The 26,967-nt window shown below is 37.4% G+C and overlaps 2 protein-coding genes across 5 annotated transcripts in view; one reads left to right on the top strand and one right to left on the bottom strand.

Moving 5' to 3' along the window:
• The window catches only part of LOC118265723 (protein prickle-like), a 134,585-nt gene that overhangs the window by 22,503 nt on the left and 85,115 nt on the right, over positions 1-26,967 (bottom strand). The gene's annotated exons all lie outside the window — the stretch shown is intronic.
• Positions 251-3,496, top strand: LOC118265726 (uncharacterized). Its single transcript, XM_035578824.2, has 2 exons — positions 251-2,886; positions 2,989-3,496. Exons 1-2 carry the CDS (start codon positions 338-340, stop codon positions 3,167-3,169), a joined length of 2,730 nt encoding a protein of 909 aa, XP_035434717.2. The 5' UTR covers positions 251-337; the 3' UTR covers positions 3,170-3,496.

Below are 26,967 nucleotides of genomic sequence, written 5' to 3'. Positions count from 1 at the left end.
TCTGTGACCATCTTGTGCCCATACCTTCAAACTACAACCTATTTACATTGTTTCAAATGTTTATTGGTTCTCCTTACGATTCAATTGGTTTATTTCACGATTGAAATCTATAGTAATTCTCATTTCTTAACAATTATTTATTAGTCCCTTGTGTTATTTGTTTATTGAAAAAGTTTGCATATTATTTTTGTGCGAGGTTTTATACAAATGATTACTTTTCTATCTATAATTGTTATAGTCTTTGTTTCTGTCAAAGAAAAGTATTTATCTGAATGTCATTCAAACGAAAAAATACGTAATTCGGCTAATATAAATTTTCTGTGATATAACATGAATAATGGATTCGAGAGACGACAAGAAATCTTTGAAGACTCGTCAAAATCAGTATGCATTCAATCGTTATTATGAATCCAACGCAGGTCACCTGTTTGTCAGTCACATCAACCCGTTCGATACAGTTGGAGACCGCGGCAGAGAGGTCAAGGAGAATCTCATCAAGAAACGAAACACTCAAGAATTGATTGCTATTTTCGAAAATAGATCAGAAAATTATGATTTAGACAATAAAATAGAAGTTAAAAAAATAAATGCTACACCATCTACAGAGATCGTCGATGAAATAATGAAAACTGGTCCGTTTACTAAAAACATATTTATGAGCGACCGCTACTGTGAAACTGACTCCTTATTTATTGAGCACCAAAGACCAATCGCGCAGCCAGCGACCAGTATATCTGCAACCGTGTTGGATGATGACTATGGAGTTTGCTCAAGAAATGTGTTTAAAAGTCCAAGCAGCGATTATGAAGACAGGTTCGAGGAATATAATGTAGATAATAATCGATGCATTAGAGATTCTAACGAACTGGTTACCCAGGTCTTAGGAGAAGAAAAGAAGCAATGTGAGAAAACGACTTACTGTCGCCCATTACTGAATATGTATAACCAAGAGTTTATTTACAAAACAATGCAAAGGAATGTGAGGTTACAGAAACTGGTGAAGAAACTAGTAGTCGCGCGGCAGCGAGAAAAAGAGAGAGAATCATGGAATAACTATATTAATGATCTTAAAAATAAACATAGATATTACAGTAATGAGCCGACTAGGATATCACCACAGTACGTGCCTGGCGATCGTCATACTCCTGAGATGATTGACGATTTTTATAACACCAGATTTCAATGGCGTCAATCGAATCCCTGTCAGCATTTGCTGGATGACTTTTACAACACTCGTGGTTACGCGCCACCGAGAGCGTGGTGCCCGCGTCCCCCCGAGTATGATAACGGTATGTTGCCAGATGTCGAATCATTTATATATGATAATAATCGGTTTTGCTATCCCACTTGTTCACAAGCTAATATGAAAAAATGGAACACAGAACGATTACACAGCCATTACGGCTACGACTGGTACACGAGGCCGTCAGGTAGATTCTTCCGTGGCAATACTATAGTTATAGAAAAAGATGATGGAGGTATGTTTGATAGACTAGAAGGTACAACTAGGCCTCATGCTGCCCCACGTACTCGGAATAGGAAATCGAAACGAAATCATTCAGTGATACCTGAGCAGAAACATACTGATGCAATGCCGTTTGTTGATGAGACTGAATTAACTAATGTAACTGCCACTGCATCACCAGTTGCAGTGGATGATCGAAATATATATTATCCATATTCTAGAGAACCCATACACGCAGGCGCTATAGGTGATAAAAAAGATTCATTTAGTCGTGTTTCTATTGAAGAACCTTCGGAACTTTCGCAAGATACGAAAAGCAAACAACAACCATTGAAAAATAAGGTGGACCTTAATGTTCCTAACAAAGAGACGACAATCCAGAATCAGCAAATTGAAGTATCCAATGTAAGTCAGCCTCAAGTGTCTTATATGAATGATACCAAAGTGAAAGATGAACTTCCCGATAATGTAGAAACTAACAAACTGGCAAACAATGTAGCACAAAAAGTTAACAGTAAACACAAGAAAATTAATTATGAAAAAACGGAGACTGAAGAAAACAAACAAGAAAATTTGAAAGACACGTTTAAAAAAGTTACTGAAAATATTTCAAAATTAAAAAACAAGTTACGTCAGTCTGAGCAGGACGTGAGAATAAAATCTTTATCAACTATCGAAGTAAAAGTCGATGGTTTGATGAAATCCATCAATTCTATCATGGAAGACATTAAGAAAAAGGAAACTTTGTTAAAAAGAAATGCCTCTGTAGCAACGTCATTTGTGACCACCCACCAAAAACTAAACAGACAGAAAAGTGACCCTTACAGTACTGTTAAAAATGAGAACTTTTTATGTAGCGTGATGCACAGCAGCTCTAGAAGTGTAACGATTTCTGATTTAGACGCTAATGATTATCGAAGGCAAAGAGAAGATAACATCGCTAAAATAGATAAAATATTGATGGAGGAGATGAACAAGAGTAATAAAGTTAAGAGAGATATCGAAGAACTGTTAAACCTGCGTCTCGACAGGAGCTGCTCGGTGCAGATAACGTTCGATATCCCGACGAAGGAAATATCTACTGAAGTTACCAATTCTCTATCTAAAGCCAAGCTCGGTTCTAGAGCAGAGATCGTAGTAGAAGAGATACAAACACAGTGTAGTTCAGATCGTCGGCAAATGACAATAGCAGTGAATACTGATCCCCTGGGTTTGTTGGATTTGTTCAAGATTTCCACGGACACAATAAAAAGGTTGTTCTCATTTGTGCCTTACTTGAGCTACAATTCTTATTTTTCGTTGCTACAACTGTCGCCCAAGAGGTGCGCGTCGCACTACATTTGTAACATTTGCGGCGCAGTGTTCAGCCGGCCCTCGCAGCTTAGTAACCACATTGAACAACATACTTTGGGAAAAACAAGGTAATTTCTATTCTTCTACAATTCTCAAGGTACTATATTATCCTTTGCTTCTAAAATTATACTCAAGAAATGTTCTGCAATTCTATTTTTCCTTTATTTCAGGGATTGTTGTGTCTGCCGCCACGCGCTCGACATGCAGCGAACTCAGGCTGGCCTGTTCGAGTGCCGGTACTGTGGCCAGAGGTTCACCAGGGCCTACTGCCGTGAGCTGCATGAGCAGACGTGTGCCCGTCACCTCGGCAGGACCCACGATGTTAACTCTGGCCACATTCTGCTGCGGTAGGCAAAGCCATGCAGATATCTTTGAGATATTTGTAAGTTAAAAGACAAACAAGTAAAGATCATCTTTGAAATTCTGAAGTAGTGTCACTAATTAGCTGTGCCCTTGGTATAAATACTACTAGTAATAGAACATCGGTTGAATTGTGTCACTGCTTGTGATATTCGGATTAGAATTTATCACAGAAATATGTAGTTACATACAAACATCGCGCTAGCATATACATATGTACTTACAATTTAGTAATAAACAAATATTGTGAAACAATATGTTATAGTTGGTTTGTATGTATAATCATGTATAATTATTAAATAAATTATGTGTATACGATACATTTCATTTACAAATAAACCGACCTGCTCTGTGGGTATTTTTTGTTAGACACAGTGGGTCGATATCGGCACGGGTGGACAAAATCTTTACTTTTTCGTTATAATTGGACGTAGGGTATGTGAATGCTGTCAATGGTTCTTTTGTGTGTGCCGCAAAGCATCCATCATGGTTGTTTGTACGGGGCTTAGGGACAGCCATTATAGTGAAATGGGCATAAAATTCTGTCGATGCATCACAATGGTGGAAAGCAACATTAAACGTAATTATGTCAGGTTTGAGGTGAAGCGTTATAATGATATTACTGTTGCGAAGGATTCGCCCATTGTGCAGTTACAGCGTTTAACTAAAGATGTTGTAAAATGACAATAAATGACCATTGTATTGTTTGCCCATAAAACTGATTGTCTTAGAAAAAATAGAGCAAGTAAATTCCTAACTCAATGATACTTGAATAACCTAATCGATGTTTTTGAAAATATGTATTTATTTTTAAATCCAACCATTAAGCAGTATCTTTCCAAGGGCCAATACAGCCGCACGAACTATTGCCAACTATATCCTAAACACCGGATGGTGACAATAAAACTCCTTGTGACAGTTTTCGATTATCTCTTCAAAGGTTTTTTTCGCGATTTCGGACACAGCAGTTTGAATCAGCACTGTTGTCCCACAGCCGAGGTGTAAATTCAATAATAAGGTGAAAATACAATAGGTTTTTGTGCTAGGTTGATGCACGCTCGGCCCACCGGGGCGTCTGGGAGCCCAGCGAGCCTACTAATTTATATACCGTTAAATATTTGCCACGGCTCCGCAGCATCATGTCTGTCTGTTTGTTTAGGTGAAATTGTAAGTATTGTTGCGAATGGACGTGGGAAGGAAGTCGTCATAAAAAATATCTTACGTTTGAATTGATTTCTGAGAAATTGTGCAGTTTCTCTTTTACTGCGCTGCGGTTACTGCTTGATAGCGATGGCTGGTGTTAATTACCTGTCGTCGAATCATTGTCACTGCACCGCGCTGCATAACACCGGTGCGTTGCATTGTCTAAAGCAGAGCATGACGGTATTGAGGTACATTGTAGTGTATTGTAGCAGTGGAAAATATCTTTCCTCCCAATTCCTATGAAATAGTGAGACGTTCTATAAAAACATGATAATTATTCATGGCGATAATCCAGCACATAACACAAGATAAAGTTACAAAAAGTTTACTATGGACACGATACACCTGCCGTTATCAAACAGTAAAAAAACTTGAGTTTATTATTGAGGAGCCAATATTTGTTAATCTAATCACAACCCCCGTGGCACGTGGGGGCAGGCTTATCATTATTTGACTAATACACACTCGAGCTATCAGTATCCTGGTAGGTTTTATTGTAAAAATAAATAAATAAAAGCTGTGTATTGGCAGCGGATTTTTTTTTATTACAGGTGACTAGATTGGTGGTTTCATTAGATTAGATTAGAAGAATGAATCTGACTGAAAAAATATTACAAGAACACACAATGTATATAACGATAATAATCCTTTTATTTATAAGAAAATTGCTGAGACCACTTTGTGAGCGCATTTCAATGATTGTTTATTCTGTATCAACACTATTATTGTACAAATAACAACTTTATACTAAGTACAAAAAGCTGAATCTCGTTTGTGCGTCTTCTAAGATGGATCTTGATAAAGCGGATTATGACGCGTTGTCGGGCAAAGGGTTACTTTTGAATATCTTAATTTTATTTTTGAGCGCCATTTAACCGGTTTTTTATATTATTGTGTTGTAAGCACCTTATGGTATTGAAATAATTTAAAAAATATTGTTGGGGTTTTTGTCCACGTTTTTTGATGTGATGGACCATTGTGCAAGTGATCTATTACTTAACATTGTTGAAGGGTTCTGTGAGAGAGCTCAAATAATAAATGGCTGTGTGCGGTAGGAATTACTTCTTTCTGGAGAGGCTAACATGTACCTAACCAATAGGTATTGTCCAAACCAGTGGGTATCTTTAATCAATAAGTTTTATCAGCAATATGCGCAAAAGGCAGCTCAACTCCAATCAGAATACAACCACTTAGGATGCACAGGTTCAGTTCGGATTACGTCATTGTTTCCACTCAGAATTAAATCTCAATATTTCCATCAATACGGAAACGACATGATTGTCTATAGCAGCGCGTGGTTGTTATAACATCCGACGGGCTGGTGCTATGAATCCAAGAGACATCCTGTCCTACTCCACACTGGCGGTGATGATTCAGAGTACAGGATGGGGGCTGCATCATTCAGATCAACTTAGGCTTTATTATTGGCATGAATATGAACGTAATGCTGTATTTGCTCTGAATTCTTTATGATTTTTCGTCTGATATTTTTTATCATCTGCACCTTTAGTACGAGTTTGCTATAAGTTTAAAGTAATCGGAACGAGAGCGCGTTCGGCGCTCTAATTGGTTGGTTTATTCGAACCGGTCAAAGTCAAAGCGTTTATTGCAACTAAGTGTACAGATGATGGTCACAGAATTATTATAGTGCTTAAGACTTAGCGGCCTTTTACAGACATTGCAACATTTGAGATACTTAAATACATTCATTGTTAATAAATCCAAGCGCCGAACGCGCTCTCGTTTCAATTACTTTAAATGTAAACCAAATTCATTACTACTACTGAAGTAACAAGTTTAGTTGTATAGATTGGGAGGCTGATGGTGTTGGAAAACGAATACACTTTGTTTTTGATTTTGCTATGTTTTCATTGGATAATTGACAGGTCGTTGATTGTCTTACATTACCAATCATGAAGCAGATTATTCGCATACCAAATTATCTTACAATTAATCTATACATATAATAAAATCGTAGAGAAGTGCTGTCTGTACATTGAAAATAAAAATAAAAAAAATAGCAGGGGTTATTGTTATGTCGATGTCGAACCCAAAAATGTAATTAACTTTTTTTTTGTCTGTTTGTCTGTTTGTCTGTTTGTCTGTTTGTCTGTTTGTCTGTTTGTCTGTTCGTCTGTGCGCGCTAATCTCAGAAACGGCTGATCCGAGTTGGATGCGGTTTTCACGAATATATTGTGGGATGCTTAAATTTACATTTAGTGTTTGTTTCATGTCAATCGGTTCATAAATAAAAAAGTTATGTCAAATTAAAGAATCACGTCGAACATTCTATGCTTATACCATTAATCTCCGCAACTATTTGACGGATTTGGTTGAAATTTGGTACAGATATAGTTTAGAACCTTAGAAAGGACATAGATATATTTTTATTTCAAAAATCAAAAAATAAAATAAAAATAAAATAAATATAAAATAAAAATAAAATAAAAATAAAATAAAAACAAAATAAAAATAAAATAAAAATAAAATAAAAATAAAATAAAAATAAAATAAAAATAAAATAAAAATAAAATAAAAATAAAATAAAAATAAAATAAAAATAAAATAAAAATAAAATAAAAATAAAATAAAAATAAAATAAAAATAAAATAAAATAAAATAAAATAAAAAATAAATTTATTCCGGACATACAGCGCCATCTATTGTTCAATTTCGTACTTATAGTACGGAATTGAACAATGTCGGGCTGTTCCTATACTCCGTAGATAGATGGCGTTGATCGCGCAATGGTGTAATTACAATTGTTCAGTTCATGTTATTGTTTTAATTCATTGGAAATTTGTTTTTACAAAATAGTAAAAAGCAATGAAAAATATAACATAATACAACTTTTAGTACAAAGAAAACGCTCTAACGGAGTATAGATAATTCTATGTCGATCGTTACACGACTTCGGTTCATGTTATTGTTTTAATTCATCGAAAAAAGTTAACAAATAGTAAAAAGGTATGAAAAATATTATATCAATATAATTAAACTTTTAGTACAAAATGCCCGAACGGAGTATAAATAAATAATCCAAGTTGTCTTTATCCTCGATAGATGGCGTTGGGATCGAAATAGATTGCGCTATGGTTTTGTTACAATTATTTGGTTGGGTATCGGCCGAGCGCTTCGGTACTATTGTAGAAAAAGTGTATTATCAGTCGTATGATTATTTGTCTGTAGTGGTCCTGCTGTTTCGTATATTCTAAATTGGTTTCGTTGTATTTGTCAATTAATAAGTTTATTTGTCAATTAATTAATAAGTTTGTTGGGTTTTCCTGGTTTTCTGGTTAAACTTTTTAACGTAGGTTTAGTTTGATATCGATTATTAGTAGTTACTGTAGTTAGTTTTTTTTAATAAAATTGTAAGTCTAATTTTTTAATTAATTAGATAGATTAGATTTAAGTCGTTTCTTTTAAATTATTTAGTTTAAGCTTGGTTATTATAGCATAGAAGATAGGTTGTAATATAATTTCTTTTTTATAATTGTTATAAATTCGTAATTCGTAGCTTTCTTTAGTTTTAAGTTAGTTTTCATCTTAAGTTCGAAAAGATTATAATATTTCTTTAGTTTAAGTCCGTTTTTAAACTATTTTTTCAATGCCCTAAGTGAGTATACGTCTATTAAATTCAAACGCAGAGCTCATTATGTTGATTTTTGAAGAGTTCCCTGGAATATCTTCTACATCTCATTTTTGAAGAGATTCCGCGAGATCGGGAACTATGTGGTTAAAACCGAAATTTGCCGGAAGTCACTATTCCACGCGAACGAAGTCGCGGGCAAAAGCTAGTCAATAATAAATAACACACCATCATGTGTTATGGACTACCCATAACACATGATGGTGTGTGAGTCATATCGGTTTTAGGTTAAAGTTCACAAGTCCCATACGATTCTCATTCCACATCGGTTTAATAGCTCCATATCCTATATTGTTATAATCTGTGCGTGCGTCGGTGTGTTTGTTGGTGGCGGAAACTAATGCAAATGCCCATGCGCGGGCGCAGCTCGCACAGCGGCACGTCCACGCGCGTGCGCCACGCATCCCGAACGATGAGGCGCAGGAGCCGAAGTGACGTCATTTAGGGGTGGATACTTGAAGGGAACCTAGCGTTAGACTCATCAAATCATAATTATTAGTGAAACCGTTGTCACTCACTGTTGAATATGGACCCTTCTCTCCAGCAGTACGTCATTGCGCTTACATTTTCAGCAAGATATGCAATATTAAATGTGGATATTGATTTCTATGTTTTAGAATACGAGAGATTGATACAGCTATAGATACGTTGTAGACAAATATAAAGGGTAATAGAGAAACATTGAATACAAGTTATTGAAGATTGTGTATAAATATCTATTCAAAATTATTAAAATATTCAAAAACTAATAATATATTCCAATTTAAGGATAATAGAAATGCAGACAGATACGCGACACTTTAGATCTGTCCTGTTGCCCAAACAATGGACAATTATAGTGGCTATAGTGATAGTGTATTGTAAATACATTGTTTGAACAAGTGTCGCATGCGCATCTCTCTTCATTAATTTATGTCATATTGTGTTCGATTCATAATGGCTCGTTCGATCCATCCTAGACTGAACGATTTACATATCGATATGTTCCATAGTTGAATAATTATTCCCATTATGTTAACTTACCTTAGTTACAAACATCGCATAATTTTTGATTTCGCAGCTTCATCCGATTTTACCCGAAATTCGATTTCTTAGAGTAGGTAATATATCAGGAATCCTAATGAAATCATTAATACGGCGGTGGGTAATGCAATCGCGATCGTTTAGCTGTTATCTGGTATATCTGGCAGTTATATCTGAAGTGGTCGGGATCTGGTGACCACCGCTGCACCGGCCCTATCGTGTCGCCCCGATAAGGGTGCTGGCGCCCTGTGGAATCCCGCACTGATTTATATTGACTGGAAGTGTCAGTGATTGTCTTTTTTTTATAGTTTACTAGTGTTGTGAATTGGTGAAGTTTTTGGAGTCGATGTTTTAAATGCGGTTCGATGTTTATTTAGCAATCTGTTGTAGAATGTAGTAGTTGTAGATACGTGTTCTTTAGAATTTTGTATTTTATCTTAAACAATCTTCGACATTATTTTTGTATTGGTTGTATTGGTGTTTACTCGGTGCCTACCTAATTATTCTATTATTTTAAGTGTCATCCCCATACCCATCTATATCTTTTTTGACTGAAGTATTGCTTACACCAGCATATAAGAAAATCTTACAGTTTAAATTTTAATATACTCTTAACAATTTACGTTGCTTTTCTTCCAAATATATTTTCCGATTAGAATTTCTAATCCTAAGCCTTCAACGTTGTCACATCCAGGTTCTGTAATGTGTGTTCGGTCGGCGCCTGCGCATAAAGGTGCGATGGTTCACGAGTGTTTTTATCGTTTTCGGGCGAGCTGGTCGCGGCCGCCGGCCGGCGGTGCTAAGCGAGAATCAATGTATTGTGTTCCAAGAACAGGATCGCTGCAGAGCCACGAACACCATGGATGTGGCACTTACTTGGACATTTGGTGGTGATGATGATTTTCGGGTAGTAGAAGAGATTGTGTTGTCGTTGAGGTTGCAGATTAGTCTATATGGATATATCGCTAAATTCGATTATTGATTTAAATGTTTAAATAATGTTATCCAATGTTATGTTATGCCTTCATATCATTAACAGATTTGATATTGAACATGCAAGTCAATAGACCAATAGAATTTATACTCGTGCACAGTGTAAAAATTTGCCGTATCCAAAACGGAGTGTGCTCACTTCGCACAGCCAGCCAAGAGCGCTTGGAATGTGCCGTCCACGATATAAAATAAAAAAAGAAATAAATATATAACGATCCTTTATCAGATCAGGACACAGATAATGAATTGACCCATTTAGTATGTGAATCATTCAGTGCAACCCAACCAAGTTATTTCGTGCCGCCCACAAACCTGCTCCGCCGAACTACTTGACACCAACTTCAAGTTAACCGTCTGCAAAGTTAAGTTTGTTGTCAGATTTTCGATTTTAACTTGGATCTCAGAGTGTTTGTTTTGATAATAAGACGTAAATGATCGGCAATAATAATAAATTATCAATATTCTTGTATATGGCCAGTTTGAGCGCCGTGATATATTTATATTGGACGAGAATTCAGTAAATTGTGGTCAAGTGTTGGCCGCGACGCTTTTTAATGTCGAAAATTTTCGGAATTGACATGTTTTTTTTTTGTCAAAATACTAACAGTGAGTGGTTTAGAAGCTTAAAAGGAAAGGAACGATATGTAACTAAGCAGAAACGACAGAAACCTTTTTAAAGTGTTTAAATCTTATGTGGAAACCCCGGAGCAGGGTTTTGGAGACATCGACAATATTTCCTCACGTTGTTATAAGAACCAAGACACAGGACCTTCTTAGAACACAGAACACCATAATACACTTATGCCTATATTTAATGATCACGCTAGAATGACCTGCCATTATAGCTCACAGAATCAATTTCTACGAATGTATTTGGAAGGTAATTTCCAGCAATCACGTGGTAAGTGAAGGCTGAAAGCAAGTAATGGCCTGCTCTGATTACATCTACCGATCGAGGATCTTGGCGTGGACGCAATTATTACAGCGCCACTTATTCCCTACCTAGTGTTTGCGCAAAATCTAGACCTCACGCGACGCCTAAAGTGCCTACGTGTTAAAAGCATATGCTTGAGTGGATTCTTTTTAATGGACTAATAATAAGTCTTATTGTGGAATGAGATTATATCAGAGCCTGCTTGTCAAATAAAATTATCTGGGTAAATGATTTCATTCTATAAAATTACAGGTAGAATGCTATATGTATATAAAAATCCTATTAGATTCTTAGGAGAAAAATCGCAACAGTTTTGGTGTCGCTAAGAGAAGAAAGAGACTTTAGATAGACTGGTAATATAGAAAGAAAGACCTAAAACGCTTAATTAAAGGAGTCTACTAAGTATCAAATAATGTGGAGTTGTCAAGCAGACAAACATAGGACAGAGGCCACAGATTTAATGAAAGATTTAAAAAATCGTTGCCCTTGCAGACTAGACATTTTGTACAACACGAAACAATTGAGGGTAGTTGCCGATCATAAAACCAAACTGCGTGACAACGCTAAGGCAGCTTACGGATTAACGACTTGTCGTGCGACTCGATCGCGCGACTCTTTGATATAGCGTTTATAATTTAATAATTATTATTATAATCGTGCGCCCGGCGCCCGTCCACGATGATTACTTTATGACTTACTCATATCTGTGTATTTTAATTGTTAATGCGGATTGATTTTGTATTGTAATGCAAAATAATACCTGAATGCTGTCTACACTTGTCGTTATCAAACTGGTATTACCTTGTTCAAATGTGCTAATAAACATATTCCTGTAGTAGAAGTTTTAAAGTTTAGATGCAAGGCTATATTTTTTACAGGTAACATGTCCTATCATGATCGGTTCCCAACAGTCCTCACACTTTGTCCAGCGCCGCCCGTCCTTACACAACACTATCGAAGGCCTCGAGTGTAAGCAAAGAGGTGCTCCATCATTGTCCGTCCATTCATTCATGTTCCCTCAATGAGATGTTTGCTCTTGTCTCCGCGGTGTTTGGGGCACTGTGTACAATGGCCGTGTTTAGCGCCAACGGGCAACATTCTCACATCGAGTGTCACGTACGGGATAGCTTGGGTCAACAATACCAACATGCCCAATGTAAATCGAACACAGGACTCGCTTTATGTGGCTCAATAACTTGCGTGCACGACTTATTGTTGTCTTTGTTCTCATTTTTGTAGTCAATTATTGGGATTCAGCTAGTCAGTTTTAAGCGAAACTAGAATTTATTTAATAAATTCTTGAAATTTAGTCGCAAAATCGCAGGTGTGTGGGTTTCCTTATTTTTTATTCCATCTAATTTTCGCTAGGCGTGGCGTGCCTAGCCTAGGCCGCAAGTAATTACCGCCAGACTAGTCGACCTTCGCGTTTCACCAAATTCGCCCTAAATTATGTCCACTCATATATTTTGTTTTAGATAAACCGTCCGAGCTTTATTATTACAATATTATAGGTTCGTATGTGTGTGGTTGACCTTAGTCTGCCCTCCTGCACATATTAGTCGCGTACCTCCGAGTTATTTGGTAAATGAGCGCTTAGAGACAAGAGTTATGGGGCAAAAATGTTTATTTTGTCAAAATGAGCAAAGAAATGTATGAGATACATTACTGAGGAATTGCCTCCATAAAGGCGAATTCATTTACGTCAGTTATCAAATTATATTTGAGGAACAGATGTGGCATTACTTGGTAAATATAAAAGGTCCCATCATCACGTCTGGTCTGCGAATGTGAGCAATGCGCAATACTTAGTTGTTAATTGTGCGAATTCTTTTAATTTCCATGAACATGAAGGTTAATTTCATGGCGTTTCAACGCCTTTTACCGGCACGCGACCATAGACAAGTGGACGGGAAATGTCATTCGTTTTTATTGTTTCATTTAATCACATGACCGGTGACCTGTGAGATTGAGGGCAACTTACAAGCTGGCAACACTGAGGTAACGATAAACATCGGAAGAAATATTTTGCGTAACAAACAAACTCAGTTCCTTAGAATTACATTACGATTGACGTCACGAGTAAAGATGTTTGTACACAGTGGTCAGTAGCAGTTGCATACAGTTCGGTTTCGTGTCTGTTGCAAGTTCCTTGACCCCTGGCCATCCCCCTTTATTTCACAGTTGAGTTCATCCCCGTGATTGCACCATCCTGAGGCTCACACCTGCCCCCGCGGTCGGGCAGGCACCGACGTGATGCCTCTCTGCCAGTAATTGATTATGTTTAGCTTTGAATTGAAGTAACACCTGATGTGGTACCGTTAAATTGGTGCAGATGATGTTAGGGAATTTAACTCAACTGTTCTGATATTTATTGATGAACTGGGGAAATTGTAAGTAAGAAAGAAATGAAATGATTGGGAATAGAAATACAATACAATAACGAGTTATCTATGACTGAAAAGAATATGGTTGAAAAGAATGTAAGAATTATGTATAAGCACGGTAATAATTGTGATGGTCCAACAGATCGAATATTTCTGCAGCCTATCAATTCTCCTCTAAACGTATAATCCGCGACAGTACCGCACTACTCACGTGCTGCGCCAAATGCCACGATTTTTTGTTGAAACACTTACCTGAAAAGAAAAAAACACATTAGATATAAATTGTATAGGGTCTTTAGAAAAGGTCGCCCACCTCGCTCCAGATGGTGGATCTATAAAATTGGTTTCCGATATAAATTGACGAAAGGTGCAAAAATCGGCAGAAAGGGAAACGGCAACTGTGTAATTCGATTACAAACATAAACTTACAGACCATGAATGTGAATGCTGTGGGAATTTGTACCCTATTGTTATAGACATGAGGTAGCGGCGATGTAGTGGACGTGTGTGATAAAGTTGCAGGTAACCGTTATAATGGTGGTGCAGCATGTTACACGAAGAAAGGTACACGTGTCGGTATTTAATACATATCTGGTGGTATCTGTAACAATCGCGCGGCGGACAATAACAGCCGCTGTATATGGAGGTGTAACGCCGTGTTATACTCGCAGTTAAGGTCGCTATAAATCCCAGGCCGTGTTTTCGCGTGCTAAGATCTCATCGCAAACTAACAACACTGTAATATCAATAAAAATATTGCCCCAAATAACACGGTTTGCCTCATAATTCAGAACAAATAGCTTCCAAATTGTGTACCTACTTTCACCGATAAAGAAATCTGTTTGGATCCAGTATTAATATAATACAACGTAAATAAATAAGAATTTCATGAGGAAATCGGAGCGGAGTGTCTCGCACACCTTGTCGACGTATCGTTTGTTCAATCATAACCGAAGGGAGCTTACGACTAAATATAATTCAATGTACCCTCTTCCTGCCAAATATACGCCTGTCACTTACCGCACTGTGGAGCGGCTGGACCCGCGCTTATCACGGGGAGCTAGAGTTCATATTCATCCAAACGAAAAATTGGTAAGTTCGTAGTACAGGCAGGTGTGCCACAAGGGTCTATACTGGGCCCGCTTTTAGAAGATATTCAGCATCTTTGCCACGTGGCGAGGGGCGTAGCTCGCAGAAAAACGATCACATCTTTAACTTCCGTAAGTAGCAAACACAAATAATGTCTATGATGTTTTTCCGTTGTGTTTGCTGATTTGGAAGTTTTCGAGTGGTATTTGGGCGTCGAGTGGGTCAATGTGGGCCGGCTGGGGTCAGTAAGAGGCTAATTCGGCTGAATAATGAGTGTTACCCGACGATGTGGGAGGTGCATATTTATTTGAAACTATTATGTCACTCGTGCAGATTTGTTTGTTTAAGAGCTCCTAACATTTATTGCCTTTTGTATGACGCTTTAAAACTACCAAGGCACCTGATATAAATGCATGGAACATTAAAGTAAGTTGTATAAATAATAATGGGTGCTTTGTGAGGGATGACGTCAAAGACATCAAATATGTTGGACCACTTATTCCCTGGATATCGTTGAGACAGTTATTTGATGATAATGACTAAATTCCTTCCAGAATAAGTGGGTTAGTGTGTCTAAGCAGGTGTCTGTGTACAGGTTCCAGGTTTTATTCTTATTTACTGTATCGGGGATTATGTTCTAAGTACTGTTACTCCGCACTTAGAAACTACATCCCCATGTCGTCGTCGAATGGATCGTTATCATAAATATTTCGTTTATGATCAGTTTTATTTAAAGTACTTTTTCACAACGGTACCTCAAGCACTTGTTACTCAAAAACAATTAGATATTTCCATTTATTCCCACTTTCACCGAGCCATTTCAAATTATGACAATTTGCATCAAAAGCCCCTTTAAGAACATTACCATAAGGAATTAAAATTGAACAACTTATTTGTGGCACGCAGTAAATTTAGTGCCGCAACGTTTTTCACTGTACTAAGTACTAAACCAGGTTGGAGATTGTGATCTCCAAATTTCACCGTTTAATGGAGCTCCTGGTCGCGTGAGGGGGGTATGGGGCTATGGTTTATACTGCCTACGGGAGTGTACCTCATACGGATTTATGATTCACCTCGTCAGATTTTTTGATGGCCACAATCTTTATAGTGGGGTTGGCGAGTGTTGGCGTGTGAGGCCACCGAATTTATATTCATGGCTTTACAAATAGTAAAGATATCGTTACAAAAAGGCAACTGATTAATAAATCAATGTGCATTGACAGTGGTGCAGTGTAGCGTTATGTAAATACGTGCAAAATATTGTTTGCGCTAATTATGCACTTGTAAGTGTCGTACGTCATGCAACAATAATATGCAGCACTCACCTACATTCACTTAGCAAAAACTTAATTACACTTACACAAAGTGTTTGGAGAAACGTGTTGAAAGTTTTGTAGTTTTCATAGATTTACAGACACGCCACATGTTCGCGGAAAACAAATTTTATTATTTGAGACCATCGAGCTTACCATCTACGTCAAACATTGTGGAATACAATAAAAGATTTTAAACGAAAGACATGTTTAAAAGTACTATGCCCGTTAACATCAACCTCTCATAAATTTTAAAGACCCCTAAAGTAAGATAGGTTAGAGGTATACAACGTTATGGTTTTCATAATCTTTTCACTTATGTGACGTCTAGCATAATAAGGGTTTAGTTTAGTTGCTACATTTCGGTAAGTTAGTCTTAGATAACAGTTAGGGGTGGCTGGTGTAAACAGGCATCAAAGCATTTTCCTAGATAGCAGTAGTAGTAGTTTGATCGTTAAAAACTGTATGCCAATGTAGTTTGCCCGAACAACATGGCGGGCCAATCCGCTGGCAGATTAAATCGAGCGGGTTGACAAATGGCTGGAGTTACTCACGCTACATGCCGTGCCTCCTGCCTACCCTCGCAGGGCACGGGGGACATCGCGCCGCACTCTATGGGAAAACTCCACATTTTTCATACGAGATTATCAAACGGAAAGCTATTGGAAATTGGGATATAAAATTTGAAAGAATGGAAATTCGATTTGCAGTTACGGTAGTCTTTACTGTCGTGTGCACATGTGGAAATATTGGAGACTTAAGTATATTGTAATGTATTGCAGAGTCATTTTATTACTTGCATTTACATAGAAGAACAAAAGCAATGCAGTAACTGTATATATTGTATTTACATACATAAGCCAGTCTCTCATGGGGGTAGGCAGAGACATTGGAACGCCAATTGCTACTATTCTTACATACTTCTTTCGCTTCATCAACAGTCTTTTCTTGCATGCATTAAGGGTATTTTTAATTTGGTCCTTCTTTAATATATTAATTATTAATATGCAGTAATAATAAGGAATATTTCTCGTTTGAATTACTTCCAACTCACTATCGGCTCAGCATTTCAGACTTGCATTTCATACAGTCGTAAGACTATCATCACTTCGATGATAAATAATACCTATACCTAGGAGAAAGCAATTGTAATCCTACATAAAGTATATAGTAATACTATTGTAATAAGGTCAAAGTCAGCATTATTAACTGAAGACGACACAATGCCGAGGTGAGTCGCTTCTAATGAAATGTAACAATGCTGGCACGGCTGACATTGAGGCTGCCTTTGTTGGTACAATTGCAGGTAACCGCTGGGAAATGCTATACTGAAGGTTTTACATTGGTTTTCGCGTGACAACTACTTTTGAGGAATTATTTTAAATTATGTTAAAAGATACATAAGCGGAATTAAAACTAATGTATTATTAGAGTAGCATAGCTATCCACAAATTGAAAACCCCTGATTCTATTCTATGAACTATTTTATTTTAGTTTAAAGCTATCTTTAAACTATAGGTAGTGATAGAGGGCGTGCTAGTGCATAGTTATTGGATTCTGATCTATGTACTGTACCAGTATTAGTTCGTTAAGAATTTTTAACAATGAAACTTACTTTAAAAATCTGCTTTAGTTTGGTAAGAAACACTCTGACCCCTCCATTCACCCCAATAAGTGTATCAAAGATACACATCACAATATAATGCTAACTAAACGTTCGTTTAATGATAGCAATTATCATTTATAATCTCCCCGTTGTAATAACGCGGCTCTTTTATTTTAAACTGTATTACTTCGCTATAAAGAAATCATCGTCTGCTAACTTCTGCCTACCCCTAATTTTAACAGCGTTAGGGGAAATACAATGCTATGTGCTGAAAAATAAAGCTCAAAATTAAATGTGGACTGCACAAGAAACGTAATATTTAGTTTGTATAGCTATTAAGGGGTGTATTTAGTAAAAAGTGGTTTCACAATGTTAGGGCTGTCGCTCATTAGGGCAACTGATACGAATGTTTGTTACATACCCACTGTGGAAATAGCAAAATATTTTCTTATATTCCTGTGTAATTTAAGTAACCACACGTCTTTATATTGAAGTATAATCAATTGCTCTTAATGTAATTACTTGTAACATAATTATTATGTACTTGTTTCCCACGACAATCTGTTACCTAAGTATCACGTGAAGTAATTCGAGCAGGCACATGTACCTGTCCAAATAGCTTCATCATAATCAAATGGAGCAGTGTTCAGTGTTACAGTCCAGTGCACGACAACCCTTAGCCGGCGCGAGCGCACACCAGATGGCGTGCGGGGGCATTGACTTCTTAAATATATTTTTTCGTTCAGAAATCGCGACCCCTAAATGCGGTTAGGAAATTATGAAGATCTACCACATTTAATTTGAGCTAAGTGGTGGCGCTGCGGTTCCAATTATTTCACTTTAGTGCATTAAGAATTATTTGGCTCCGGTTTTGTGCATAAAAAATGTTTAGTGAAATTCAAATGCACGAAAATGTTTGCACGCTTCTCAAATTACTGTGCGCTTACTTAATGCTTAGTTTGACGCATTCTTTCAAGTAATTGGTTATATATTGTAACAAGAAAATATTAGCACACTTACTTAACGAATTCGAATTAAAAGCACCTTCAGTAAAGTGCAAAATTCAAATTAAATGACCCTTAAATTAATTCTGCAATACTTATTTTATGTGTTTGGCATTTCATATGTTTAATCCAGATGAACGCAGTAACAGCAGACTTTGCACATGAGATGTATTTTTTCAAGATATCGAGTCTTCGGCACAATGCAAAGCAAAAAGAAGTAAAGCAATGATTATGGAGCGAAAAGTTCAAATTTCAAAAATAGAATGCGCGCGTGCGTTCGGATACGCGTCTGAGTGTAATTGCACGTTACTGCAATGGCGGCTCACCTGCGAGTGGTTGGCAACACGCGAAATATCATCTTTTTGTATGTTAGCTTGTTAAATTAATAATTAGCTATGAAGCTACACGCCGCCTCCAAGGTTACTCACAAAGGACGTCTAAAATAAAAATATTACAATAAACATCTAAATATTCACCAAGTTACGTCGTATTTTTGTTTTGATCCGTCGGCATTCCAATGAAGGCAAAGAAAACAAGGTTTATGAGGAAATTACTATAACCTCTTTGCCCTAGGTCTCAGCTCAAGGTTTGTTTTGATACGAGCCAACAAAACGTGGAGATTTCCACATTCCTACAACGCAACATGTCGTGACGAAAATTCGAATAATCTGAATGATTATTCAAAATGCGACGATTATCAAATTCTAAGCATGTGAGCGATATCCAGCGGCAAGTTGTTGCGAATTTCCATCAAAGTAATCAGAAGATATCGTGTTTAGGAGTAATCATGTCGTTAGGCCTCCTCGGGGAACATCGGAGCCGCTCGGCATTTTCCGTGTTTATACTGAATTATTCATTTAAATAAAATAATGCTTACGTAACATGTGATGCAGGGATGCGTGCTGCCCGCGCGCATCAGGAAGATATTCTAATGAGCGATTTGGAAACTGTTGCGAGCACTAAATTGGCTGATTTTATTTTCCAATCGTTGGTGGGAGATACCCACCTACGAGACTGCAGACTGCCTAGATATGTAGAGCTAAGATTCTTGATTAACGTATGCAGCCGAACAAACTCACATAAAGTTGAACTGTTTCTTCAAATTCACCCATCCAACATACATACATAATTATGTCCATACCTACAAAACCTGGTCAGTTTTGTACACCAAGGGTTCTAGCCTCCGAAACCTTGATCCAGTCCTTCATCTCAGTGCCTAGGATCTATAAATACGTGGGCACATGTCTGGTCCAGCTGGTGGCTGGGTACTGTTAGCGGCAGCTGCGCGCGCAGCTGGGGGAGTTTTTGTGGTGCGCGCGCGCAGGTATAGCGCACGTGCGGACAAGTTCATGCGATTTGCATGTGTCGGGGAAAGTGCCGCGTGATGGCAGCCATGTTACTATGTATTGTAGTATAATATTGTCAGGTACAGTTAGATACATAATGGATCTTAGTGAAGATACAGGTATTTCGCAGTTATCCAAAGATTTTAAGGGTGATAGTTGTTCATTTGTCGTGACTATTTCAGGCGTTTGTGGTTCAGGGTTGTGGTTGAAATTAAGTACCTACTAATTGGTACTTACTTATTTGTTTCATGTGAATGATCAATAATATTTACTTCCCAGGCGTCTGCCGAACAAAAATCTTAGACATAACAAGGACTAACTCCAATATACTCCAGGATCCAACTCAAACCAACTTGTAAAAATATTTAACCAATAGGCAAGGAGCCTACTGGTGCTTTTGTTTTAGAATTTGTCAATTTCCAAGAAATGCGAAAGTAAGCAACGTCTGCGAATGCTCCGAGACGTACAAACAAACAGACAGAAGCCACACATTGGCAGACAATAAGTTATTAGCACCAGTCAAGGGTTCCTTCGAAAAAAATCCCAGCGACTGGAAAACTAAACGGAGCTTAAAATTGTGTCGTCACCAACCGAGAGACGCGTGCGCAGAAATTAAAACAACCGCGCATCTGCCGCGAAACCCGACACGCTCCTTACCAATGAATTATGCTACTTCCGAAAAAAATCACTAAATATCATCCACATACCAAACTCAGCTTTATTGCCTAACAGTAAAGTTCAATATTTATTTATATCATTTTTTTTTTGTATAAGAACTAGTCGATGTAATTTAGACTTTATTTTCGTGCGTGTAAGCCGAAGTATGCACAGTGCGCCGCATGCTAAGTCATCTGGACAAAAAGACATGTGTATATTTCGCGCGGCCCGCCAGATGTCGCGCCTAGTTTTCGAGATGTCGTCGTCTAGAAGCTGCGGCTTTTTTTCTCCGACATTACAATGTGTAGCGGTTTATCTGATCCTGTTACTTGGAGCTTTGTTATACATAATAATAATGTTCGTAACTAATGTGGGTCAACTTGGTTTCGATCCATATCATCTTTGGACTCGTAAAACGTTTAAAAAACACATTTTTTCATAGTATCTGTAAAAAATATGTTTATGGTTATAATTTGTTAAGACAGTTATCATTTCGTATGTTTGTGCTGTGAAAGCACGCGTGACAGCTGCGGTTATTGCAAGCGCCGCGCCGTGTAACTTGTGACTTGTCAATGTTAATGTGTTTAACTAATTGTGACAGGCTCCTTCGCTATGTTGTGACATAAAGTATCTGGCTGATAACAAGTTTAGCGTTTTTTCGTGTCAAAAGTGATACCTATAATTTATTTTAGCTCTTTATAGTAACTGCCTGTACTTATATTTATGTATTTTATGGAGATATACTTTTGGTTCAGGTGGCTGTTAATCGTCGCCATGATTCCACAATATAACAAATGTTTATAATTAATATGACTACAAGTCAGCCCACATCGTCTAGCCCGTACATTACAGCACATTATGACACTAGACGAGAGAGTACCGATACATCATTAGCTGACCAAAACATTGCGCAGACGTCAGTTTCTGCCAAGTGAGACGTCGAAAGCAATGAATTATATTATCTCAATGTGATTTGATATTCAATGGCACACATTTGATGCGAGCAGTCGTCTGTGTGTGGCGTGTAGGCGAACATAACTGTACCGACAATTATTAATAATTTGTATTCCGTAAACGATAGTGTAAGCCTCATGTCACTGCGGCTCCTCAATGCCGATTTCCGTCCGCAGCCAAATTACAAGAGAATACTGACCACAGTGACCACGCACGTGTTCATTGTCCAAATGCGAAATGTTAGAGCATTCAGCAACTCTATTTGATGTGTTTGAATGAAAATGTAATCAAATATTTACGCAGCTATAGATTTTTAAAGGTTTCCAAAACGAATTGACAGTCTGGCACGGATTAAAATAGAAAAATCACAAGAAAATCCTATTTTTTTATTGAAACGACAGACTTAGACCATAAATCTATGTAATTGTGTTCCGAGAACAATAGTGGTTATTTTCAGCTTTATTTTTTGTATCAAATTGTAGAGGACTGCTAGTACCACGCTGTAGGTAGTTAGGTACTATGATTAGCACATTGCAAGAATGAGAAAGAACCAGCTAAGTGATTAGAACGCCCACGTGTGTATGTACATTTTGGTTTATTCGAAATTTCCTTAAAAACCGCACCGTAACCTTCTTTTGTGTGTCTGATCCGAAATAACTTTTACCCTATGGTCTAAAATGTAGGAAATCGTGGACAAAATATTTTAAACACTTTCAAAGTCGTATACATTTTGTATTTTCTAATTTATTTGTATTTCTTAAAAATATGTTTGGTAGTGAATAAATTCTGTGGCATTAAATTATAAAGCAACATTTTTCTTGTGAAACTCTTTGAATAAAAATCGCTTCCTCCTCTACCTTGCGACAGCAGTCTGTCTGCAAATTTACGTCGCGTAGGTGAAGTATCCCCAGTCTTTGTATTAAACTAATATTTTGAATTGATTTTCACATTTTCTGAACAAAAGATTAACAATTTAATTCATTAGCAACTTCGGAACTAGGCGTGTGTGCTCGTTCTGGGTGTTCTCGCGATTTATTTACGTTGGCTGGCACGTGTAGTAAAACACTAGGTGATAACTAGGTATTTATTACAAAAATCAACCGAATTTTTAAGGAAAGTACTAATTACAGCAACATTCTTGCCAACACCTGCGTTTGTTTTAGAAGTTAGTGTTGCCATAAAATTAATCCAAAGAAGTATTGTGGAATCCAGTGGCAGGGTCATAGACCACATCGATTTATATCATAAAGCGATCACTGATCCACCTGTCAACCGTGACGATTATCACAATCTCCCCCGAGGAGTTGGTCACAGCCTTCTAGCGGTATTCGGAGAATACCCATACTTCAAGGTCGGGGTCAACGTACGGCTCCAGCCATATTGTTATCATAGCATTGCCAAGAAAAACCAATCTATATGAAACTAGTACTTCGCAATCCTTTAAAGAAAACGTACATAGCGTGACGAAATGTGAAAAGAGGGAGATGAAGTATTCGCAGAGCTGTAGTATCCAGTGTTTACTGACATGTGGGCCACACTGATTGATTGAGGTCTAGGCAACACAATCGAGAAGGATTCGGCTGAGCTTTTGAATGCCGTCTACGAAGATTATCCATTAAGAGCTTCGCTTACGCACAGGGTTTATAGAAGATTTATTTGAAAGAAAGCATACGTTATTTGATATGATTTGCATGAACCTACAAATCACACTCTGGATTGAGCACATTACTCTGTTTTTACATCTTAAGTTTTACTTTGTATGTACTTATCATGGCATGTTTTATAGTAGAGTACCTAGGTACCAGTCTAGACTGGTAAATATAAATTCTGCTTATTAATAGAGATGACTAGAACTTTCCCAGGTTTCCAGCAAAAGCATAATAAGTTAACTTTTTCCATGCGACATGTCAGTCAGCAAAACTATTAGTCATTCTTTGACGTCCGAAGTTATCGGTAAGGTCTTTAAACTCTTTGGTAACTAGAATAATCTATTGTAGCATTTGTTCAGGGCATGGGAAAATAATAAAATTTAAAAAAAAACTGTAACCTTCAGTTATTACGTTCGTATAAAATGATTGAAATTGTTAGAACATCTCCATAACTGTTGACAAATCTAGATTCGACTGTTTACTTAGAATCTCATCACATTTACAGTTTCTGGGAAAATTCAGCATAATCTATTTGCTAGCTAAAGAAAAATGAGAGGGGCTTGTGACTAAGCCCAATATCAATTCTTTTGATTAAAGCCGACCTTGGGTGTCTCCGGTTCAAAGAACGGAAAATGAAGGAAAAAGGGTAAAAACAGATGAAATTATGTAAGAAAAGGCTTACTGTAGTCTATTCTCTGGAACATTGCGAGAACAAGAGGAATATTATCACAAGTTATTGCGGAACATTAGTTAGTTGGCCTTTTTGTATCATACGTTACGGCTCTGCAGCTCGTACACATTGAAATGTTCAATCTCAGTCTAACATTCATTGTTACTTGCTTCATAAACTCTCGTAATTGCATCGAGCGAAGGAAGCGAATTTAATCGCTATAATATGCAAGTGCTTCTATAATTAGTGTCAAATACCGGCGTATTCTTAGCCGGTCGCCAACCAAAGATGCGCCGGCAAAGGTCGTTCAAGTCTATCCAGGCAAGATGTCTGGTTTAGCGAGCATCGAGCATCGAGCACTACAATACGCGGAATCAGTAGACATCGACGAATTCAAAGGCGGATACTGGCAGTCTGGCACCAGACACGGTTAATCACACCGGACATAAGAAGGAGACATCGCGGTATTTATAGCGGCGCATTAACATTCGTCTTTCTTCGATTGTGAAGTCACATAAAGCATGCGTCCCGCACCATGTTTACAAATATCAATACAGATTACTGAAGCACTCATTAAAAATGAATGTACATCCAACATTAACCCATAAATTAGTCATCGATACTCCCACATTATGAAGTCAATCATTGACAATGTTAATGCTATTCAATAGCTGTGCGGTGCATGCAAATATCCGCAGCAGGCGCCATGGCGACAGAGGGGGCGGGAGCGCGGCGCGGGCGCGGGGGGCGCGATGCGTCGAGACGTCGTCTGCGCATCCCGTCGCGTGGCCGCTTTGATCTGCGCACGAGTAGCACTGCGATCTCATAGATATAACATTGACAATTTTTTTCAGGTGGGTAATTGTATAAACAAATTAATTGAAATGCGTATACATTCATAATTTAAAACCTTACGCAATAGGATACAAAACGTTTCAGTATGATTATAGACCGCGATGAAGTGTACTATCAATTTGATTTTTAAATGGCCTGATGTTTCGCTATGACATTTAATTTTAAATATAATAACTGCTTTTTCACATTTAATTCTGAAATTGTGAATTATTTACGTTCCTAACAAAATGTTGCTCAATTGAAATCGTCAAAAGCATTTTTTGCAACCGAAAATGTTTCATAATATTTCCCCAGATATATTAAATTCGTAGCTCTGTGCGGCGTCGGTCTGTAGGGGGCCGGTGCGCTTGCGCTGTTTATTTGCAACACGGCTAAAAGCTACGTTCAGTTAAATGCTATCAAAACAGTCACAGACATACCAAAATAGAAACAATTTCGCGAAATCTTAGACTCGACACATCGCCCGCATGATCGGAGTGTGATTGTTCAGTTGCTTTGATGGTTGCATGGAAATTGAATTCCTGTGTGATTCCCGTGAATTTGCAGCGGATCGTAAATATTGACTGGTTACTGTGACGTTGTTTGGAAGATCCATTACGTCTTCATTTGATCCGCTAATGGTTTTACTAGTAACTCCAAAGAAATACGTGGAATAGTGCCATTAGGAGTAAATTCAAGAATCCGTAATGAGAAGTCCTAAGTCAACACGCTCCAAAATTATTTCATCCCGTGCATTCAGCGCAACCAGCACTAGTCGAGCGAATTGAATTTCGTACTAGTCAAAACTTCAAAGCTGTTCATAAAAAAATCGCATGTTTAAGTTCAAAAGACATTCACAACATAGTCGTACTCATTAAATGGGAAACAATCAAACGTCAAGCACTGTCATTTGTTTTCAATCAAGAAAAGATAATGGAAGCTCGACAGAGATATAATAATGAAGATATGGGCAGACGACACGACGACACGCCGCGTAACAGCCAGCCCCCACCGCGATATTGAAAGCTTCGCGTTTAAATAGCAATCATTTTAACTTTAATTGTGTGAACTGATCGCAATCGACGAACCTTGCTCGTAAAATTAAAGGGTAATGAAAATGTCGCCATTTGCAAATGAACATTTTTTTTTTCCAGCAACTGTATCGATGTGAAACACTGGGCGCTGTCATTTGAAGCTCGTTAATGATTAAGTGATTAAGTATTAAGATAGTGTAATTTTGTATTAATGTAGGGCGATTACATCGTAATATCGTTTTTATTCAATTTAAGTTCGAAAGAAATTAATGAAGAATACCTTTCTTACAACAACAGATGAATGTTTTAATTTAAAATAATATTTTGTTATACGAATTGAGATTGTTGTGTCTGACAGTGCACTTCGATGGAGTCGCGTGTGACGCATGCACAGTGTTAATTGCATCCTCTGCTGGACAAAAAGACGTGAGCACATGGCAACAATTAGCACTAGTCACTAGTCACTAGTGGTGAAACTGTCATTAGAGGAATACTGGAATGCAACGATATCAATGAAATACGTGTTCTTAGTTTTATAGTTAACAACGAATAATTTATAATTGATATGATATCATATAAGCTAGTCGTTTAATCCTTAAGTGTAATAATCCTACTTAACTTATTTTAAAAGATTTGTTACAATAAGTCACTTACTGCCGCACTCAGAGTCATTTAAACTATTCCTTAACAATTTTGTTCCAAAAACATTTGCTAAGGACTGTGTTCAGTAATCATTGAATGACTCTGAGTACGGAGGTTAAGGAATATTAAACCTAAAGACCTAATAACATGGTTAAGTGCCAAAATGTTCTAGGATAGCAATATAGAAAATAATTAGATAATTCCAGTCAATATGATTTGTTGAATGAGTCGGGAAGTGTCCCCACTATTGTGAGCATTCATTACATATTTATTAAGACTAAGATGTCTAGACGTCTCGCTAAATATACTGGGCCAGCACACGCCGCAAATATACGGGAATTCCTTATTTAGACGTCCTCTATACTTAGCATTAAGTGCTATTTAATTTTAGTGTACACTTGATACCTTAGTGTGACTGCTGACGAATGCTTATCATTATTTATTACTTTCAGTTTGTTCATATTTGTAGTTGGATGAGAAGACGCAATCGTCTTAGAAGGTGTTCAAGATAGTAACTTATTTTCAAAGTATCGTCACGCCTTTTTATCCCGGTTGGGGTAGGTAGAGGTGCGCATTACGGCACTTAATACCACTGTACAATGTACATTCACTTTTCATCTTTTGTGTTATTAGTCCTATGTAGTAAGGGGTGAGACGTGCTACCATTGATACATTTTCGAAGAGCCGAAAAACGCGTTTACTTGAAATTCTTCCCGCTTTTCACAAGTAATATGAAACGTAAAAAATAAGATTCTCAAAGAGAAACCCACTCTCATTCCGCTAACCCTCTGAAAACATCGAGATC

This window comes from Spodoptera frugiperda, chromosome 7, assembly GCF_023101765.2.
Source record: "Spodoptera frugiperda isolate SF20-4 chromosome 7, AGI-APGP_CSIRO_Sfru_2.0, whole genome shotgun sequence".
NCBI classification, from domain to species: Eukaryota; Metazoa; Arthropoda; class Insecta; order Lepidoptera; family Noctuidae; genus Spodoptera; species Spodoptera frugiperda.
Note: the sequence above shows the minus strand (reverse complement) of the source record. Positions and strands in the feature narration are given on the sequence as shown.